We start from the raw sequence: 6746 nt of genomic DNA, 5'->3' as shown, positions 1-6746 counted from the left end.
CCCCCCCCTTCCATACTCCCCCACCCCTCCACACTATATACATGAGTAAGACTTCATTTTGAGCTATTATGCAGTCACCTCTATATACACCATGCAATCACACACAAATCAGAACAAAAATATTTTTTAAAATAAAATTAAAATGCTATTGTCAACGTTTGATTTTTAATATAATTTCTTTTTTTTCCAGTTCCAAGACAGCAAACCCTCTTCACAAAAGGAGTACTTCTGGGGGGCAAGGCAAGGGAAGGGACTTCCAGTGGCAAAGGTCAGGGGGTAGGGAGCAGGACTTTCAGTCCCCAGATGGCAACCTGTCAGGGCACCTGTCAAGACGCACGGCTACCCTTGCGGCCCTCAACAGCTCGCCAAAACACATTAAGCGGCCTTCCATCTGAAATAATTGCCTGCCCCTGGCCAAGACTCTAACTGGGTGCATATCTACACGAGATACTAATTGTGCAGTAGTCTAATAACATTGTTCAGTAACATTCCAGGCAAAAAACATGCTAATATTTTACTGTGCAGAAATATTAAGCTACTGCACAGTAAACATCACTAAAAACCAATTTAGAACTTGGTTAACCAAGTACTACACTTAACATGCTGTAAATACAGCGCATTAATGAATGTCTAGATGTGCCCACTGAGTACATAAACTTGCCTGGCATGTGAATTGCCTGAAAGTGTATATACCAAAACCACCATCATAGCCTGCAGATTCCAAATCACCATCTTCAGAGCACACATTCATTTCATGCTGTTCAGAGAATCACAGAAAGATAAGGCTGGAAGGACTCTCAGGAGATCACCTAGTCTAAGCCCTCACTTCTGGCAGGATCCTCTTTGTCTAAACCAGCCCAGATAAGCGTTCATCTAATCTGCACTTTAAAACCACCAGTGATAGAAACTTCACAATTTCTCTATGGGACCTGTTCCAGTACTTAACCACCCTCAGAGTCGGATTGCTCTTGTTAACATCCACTCTTAGTATCTGACAAAGTAGGCTGTTGCCTATGAAAACTCATTCCTCTCTGAACAGTTCTTCTCTAGTGTCACCCTGCCCTGCCTTCTGCCCATCTTCAAACTAACATGGCTAACCACCTCCCTCATATCTAAAGACTCCTTGGTTGCAATTTAAGCCTGTTATGACTTGTCTTGTTCCAAGCAAGAGATGGAGAACAAGTCATTGCCACCCTCTTTTTAACAACCCTTTCTCAGTTTGAAGACTTATCAGATCCCCTTACTCAGTTCTTCCACCCTTTCCTCAGAGCTTATCTTTTATAGATTTTGACTCATCTGCATTGGGATAACAACCTGCAGGGCCAAACCACAAAAGGAGATGCCTCACTTGAATACAATCATTTAGCTGCTTTTTGTCATTTTAAAGATCAAGATCTTTATCAGCAGAATGTTGCAGATGATAAAGAGAATCCCCAAAAAGACTGAAACCTTAAACTCCACTCCAAACTGTACCCCACCCAAAACTCTAGTTGCCCTGGACATGTAGGTAACAGACAAAGGAATACAAAAGAAAAAAAAAATCAACTCAAGGATCAGCATTTCTCCCTTCCTCCATCATGTGATCAGTCAGGTGGCAAATACAGATTAAAGCGTCACTGCACTTTTCTACCAGACAGAAATCCAACCCCCAGCTGCCTCCACCAGACAGACTTTGTGGCGAGTCTGGCAGGTCAATTAGTACAGACCTTTTGACCATTACACTCTATTATGTATCAGAGGATATGCTAAGGGCATTCAAGCACATCAGCCAGAGTTACTCACCTTTCCCAAATAGCGTGTGAACTGGAGGAAAAAGATCTGTATGGTTACAAGAGTCATGAATGCCTGGAGCAGGGTTTTAGAATACTCCTGGTGTTGGTCCAGAGGTCCAGTCCCTGCATGTGCCCATATCTGGATACAACCAGAGATAATGACTGGAAATTCTACAAGGACTGGAGGCAAACAGGAAGGACACTGATTTCTCCAACAACAGGAGATTTTGGATAACAAGTCACGCAGCAGAGTGCATGCAGATGGAAACCCTGGGATCTGTCATTCTCTTTACCAGAGAGAATCACCCCATACAGACTGCAGTACACATCACATACATTTAAAGTGCATCGTGGAAAAGCAAGATGAGTAGCCAGTGTTAGGGACCTGCACAAGGCCAGTCCTGAGCTGCATAAATCTATGACTCACCTCTCTACAGCTCTGTCTAGCAGGTAAAACAGAGCCTGGAGCACCACGTGTTGGACACTTTTATTCGGATGGTGTAACTTGGCAGTGAAGAGTGCAATAGAAGCCCCAGATGGGTCCCGCACACTCTAGAAGCAAGTCAAGAGAAAAGCATAATGAGCAGACAGAGAAAGTGAAGCAGCCTTTGTCAAAACTGAGTTACTAAAAATCTCTTGGGGCAGAAACCATGTTGATCTGCATGAGCCTACAGAACCTAGCACAATGGGCCCAATCACTACAAAAATGTAACAGCAATGGAGGCTCTGTACTGCAGTCTGGTGGGCATATGGCACCGCATGCATGCTTGTAACTGACACATGCAGAATGCACCATGTGCAACTGAACACGCTGATTTGGAGTAGAAGGGGAAAGCAGTCTCAATATTAATTTACTTAGGAGCTTCCCTGTTTTGCTCACTGGGCACCATATGAGCAGGAGGAGAAGAGAATGCGCTCTCCTTGCTCCTTACATTCTTTTAATAGTTCCTTAAAACAAGCCAGAGACGGCAATTAAGCCCAGAGTGTGGAATGAGATGAGCAGGATATCTGCACTCCCCCCGGCTCCCCACAACAAAACCAGGTTAAGAGGAGGGAAGAGGCTAGGACTAATGAGGACCTAATGTCAAGAACTGCATGGAAGATGCTGCCCCATTCAGGAGTGTGCATGCCATCCTCAGGTCTGTTCCTCAGGGCCATCGCACACTGACACAGAAATCAGGAGAGGTAGAAAAGACTGCTATGAGGGGTGGAGAGTAGGCTCAGCATCTCCTGCTCTTCTCAGAGGTCCCATCTGGACTAATCCAACATCCAGAGTACCTGGCTCAGGGTACCAACTATAGGAGATGTTATGATGTAAGCATTACCATTGAGTTCTACCTCCCTAGCAAGATTCACAGTTTTTCATAGTCCTCCATGAATCAACTGCTCCAAGACTACATCTGCATATAGGGAACTACTCATATAAACTGGGCCCATAGGAGAGAAAAGCCAGGGCCTGAGCTCACACTTACAAGGATGGTGAACTTTCCGCTGAGCAGCTCAGAGCGCAGAGGTTCCTCATGAGGTTTCAGCTTCACAATTCCTTCCTTCAGCCTCGTTTCCTATGTGTTAAGATGCACAAACAACCACAGGTACAACAGATGGACTGTAGAACCTCTCATCAACTGCTAGTACTATTTCCTGTTCATCTGGGAATTACCAGAAAGATTGGGCCACTGTCACCACCCTTCCACACCCACACTGCTCCCACCTATTTACTGACAAAACCTTAGGCACCTCTGACCCAAACAAACTCCCATATCTGGACACCAGCAGTAGTTACCTCCTTACCTAATGAAGGATGGCCAGAAACACCAGAGACCAGCACCTGCTCCCAGCCTGGACATTTAGACTGCTTGCAGACATTAAGAAAAAAAGTCCCCCAAAACCCCGATGCTTTAAACTTGGCGCATTCCCTCACTGAGCACAGGCATGGCCAGAAGAGGCAGCACATTAGTTGGACCTGGTTTGCCCAACTTCTGTATAGATCAGGCACTTTAGTGGGGCTTTTTTGGCACTTTTATCTAATACCCGACTGAATTAGCTATTAGATAAAAGTGCCAAAAAGTCTTGCTGAAGCATCTGATCTATACAGATGCTGCAGAACTGAGTGCAACCAATGTGCTTCTTCTTCCAGTAATGCACTTTTTTTTTTTTTTAAACATCTGTAAGCAGCCTTAGGTAAGAACTGGGCAGTGGCACAGGATAGGTGGCAGACCAGTTCAACAGAGCATGGGCAGCCCACGTGCTAGGCACAGCCCAAAGTGGTTCTTTTGTAAAGAAGGACTGAATGAAACAAAGTAATGCCCACTCCGCATGCACAATTAGAGCTGGATCTGCTCACAGAAAGTGAGTTTTCCCTCACTCCTTGTTCCTGTTCATCCTGCAGAGGTAATGCAGATACAGGAGAGCAAGCTGCAGACTATTTTTCCTTTTGCAGGAACAGACCCAGTTACCAAAGCTCCAGGTCCAGTTACTAATGGCAGTACAAAGCCCCTGCAGGTCACGGACCTGGCCAGATGCAACTCAAAATAGAATTTACCCTGAAAAGCCTTTGATACTGAGAGCAACATACCAAAGGAAAAGAACCCAGGCTAACACACAACAGGGCGGATTTGCAGGGCTGGTTGTTAAGAGAAAACTGTCAAATGTACTTGGTTTTGGAGTGAAAAGCAGAGGCCGAAACACAAAATTGCACAGGGGCATTGCTGTAGCAACAATGCAGAGCCATTATCAGCTGTGATTGGTGGGCAAGTGTCCAGGCCCATAATACCAATGAGCTAACCAGCTCCTTGGAGAAAGTGCCCTAGTTCTCTCTCCTCCATCAGCACTCCTGATTCAGCAAACTGTTTAAATACGTGTCTAATTAGGTCCCAGTGAAGTCAAAGAACTGTGCCTAGGCTTAAAATCAGGCACATTCATAAGGACCTCGCTGGATCAAGACCACAGAGAAGAAACTGGTGATGATATTTCACTGTCTCCAGGTTCATCCTGAGGATATTCCACCCTGATGGATTCTTTCAAAAAAGTTACCAGTCCAGGCACAAAAATCAACTGATCTGCCTTAAACATAGTAATGATGTCAACACTTCCAATAGCATTTCCTGGCCAGGTGACAGAATGTGAGAAGACGGCTGCCAGCACCATTACAGCATGCATCAGTGCTCTCCCACTACTAGCCTGGACCTTGGCAAGGCTGTGTGGCATCCGCATTCATCTGTGAGACACATCCCAGAGGAGCAAGCTATTGGTTTGGTTTCCAGACTTGGGTTCCTCCTTGCTACCAGCCAGAGGGCACATGCAAGACCAAGAAGGGCTCAGCATCAGGTGGAGAAGCATACCACAGTGTTTTGTCAGAGGAAGTTGCTTTTAGGGACTGCTTGCTTGTTGTGCGGCTCGGAGGGGAGGGGAGGGGGGGTGAGGAAGACAGATGGGTAGCGCACCACAGATGTTCTGTCTTTGGTTCTGGGTGAGGAAGAGGGGGGCATGAATCAAGCTCGTGGATACACTCAAAGTCTAGGAGAGGAGTGGGTGAACTTGAGGTTAGCACACAATACAGTTTGGTTCATGGCACTAACCAAATTTACTAGAAAAGCCCAGAGCCAGCTAATCTCTCATTACTCTAAGGAAGCACAGCCTAGGGAATATGACATGGGGCTGGGAATAGGGAGATCTGATTTCCTCCAACTTGATCTATGACTTTGAGGGAGCCACTTGACCTTTCTGTGTCTCAGTCACCCAAACCTCTATTCCACTGAGAACAAACTGACACTCTTCTGGGATTTAAAGAGTTATAAACAGACCTTTTACAGTCCCCTGTAGTCTCCCACATTTCCTTGGAGATGGTGAATCACCACTGGAATGACAGAGGGCTTACAAGCCTGGACCTGCCTTTTCAAAAGGTGCAGCTTTACCTAAATAAGTCAGCTGAAATGTTCAAGGGCAACCAACGATGCTTGGGATGTCCACCTAGATCTAGTTTACAGGTAAATCAGAAAGGGTTACACCTTTGCCTGAAAGATCTAGATCTAATACAAGTCCCCAGCTAAGAGCTCAAAAGCACAAGTTCTCTAAATCCCTACTCACTTTGGGAACCAAGGCCTGGCTGTCTCCATATGCCTGCAGGCCTGAACAAGAGAACCTGGCCACCTCCTCTGCCAGGTATTTAGCAACCACACCCGAACCAAAAGACAGGATATTTTACACAGGGTAGTTACAGATCCTCAGCTTAAAGTGAAGTACTTCCTTGTCCCTTTCCTTAGTTTTTGAGGAGAGCTGTGCTAGGGCCCAGTAGCAGCAGACTGGAGCAGGGATGTAGTTTTAGGGTCTATAGAAGAAGAGTGGACTGAAAACGCTAAGAACTGCATCTGTTGCTGTGGCTTTTGTGGGTTCAATGAATCCAGATTAACTCTTAACTTTCACATGGGATAAACCATGTAAAATAGTTTGTCTCAGACTGACCAAATTATCATAGATTGGAAATGGGACATGCAGCTCCTTTTAGATTCAAAAGGAAAAAAATCTATCAGTAATAAAAACCTTTACCTCACTTGAGCTCTGGCCCCTAATGTGGAGCTCTGCTTTCCAAAAAGGGAGCTGTAAACATCATCTAACAGCTTCTAGTGAAGAGGATTAGTCATGTTGCTTTAGGCACTTCTGGGAAGAGCAGATGCTCTGGTAAGAATGAAGGTAGAAGAACCTCCATAAATTAGAAAAGCAAAAGAGATGAAGGTGATTTTGGCATGGCATGGATCAGTAATTCCTAGGCATGGGAAGGGAGTAGGGTGCTGGATTTTGGCATGGCCTTAATACAAGACAGATATCAGCAATCCCTAGGATGCAGAGATCTGTAAAGATTTCCTGGAAAAAACTGTGATCAAGCAGCAGCAGAAGGGAAACATCTGACAGAATAATTCTGGAGGACGAACGAGTAGAACAACGTTTTTTTTTTTGCTATCATCATCACAGTAATGG

The 6746-nt window shown here is 45.2% G+C and overlaps 1 protein-coding gene across 1 annotated transcript in view; it reads right to left on the bottom strand.

Moving 5' to 3' along the window:
- PTPN9 (protein tyrosine phosphatase, non-receptor type 9) overlaps positions 1-6746 on the bottom strand; it is a 35423-nt gene that overhangs the window by 20967 nt on the left and 7710 nt on the right. The window contains exons 4-5 of the mRNA XM_025210553.1: positions 3245-3334; positions 2200-2324 (exon numbers count right to left, since the gene is read on the bottom strand). Of these exons, the coding sequence (XP_025066338.1) occupies positions 2200-2324; positions 3245-3334 (215 nt within the window). The remainder of the gene's footprint in view (positions 1-2199; positions 2325-3244; positions 3335-6746) is intronic.

The sequence above is a fragment of the Alligator sinensis genome, unplaced genomic scaffold (genome assembly GCF_000455745.1).
Source record: "Alligator sinensis unplaced genomic scaffold, ASM45574v1 scaffold311_1, whole genome shotgun sequence".
NCBI classification, from domain to species: domain Eukaryota; kingdom Metazoa; phylum Chordata; order Crocodylia; family Alligatoridae; genus Alligator; species Alligator sinensis.
This window is presented reverse-complemented; position numbering and strand designations above follow the sequence as displayed.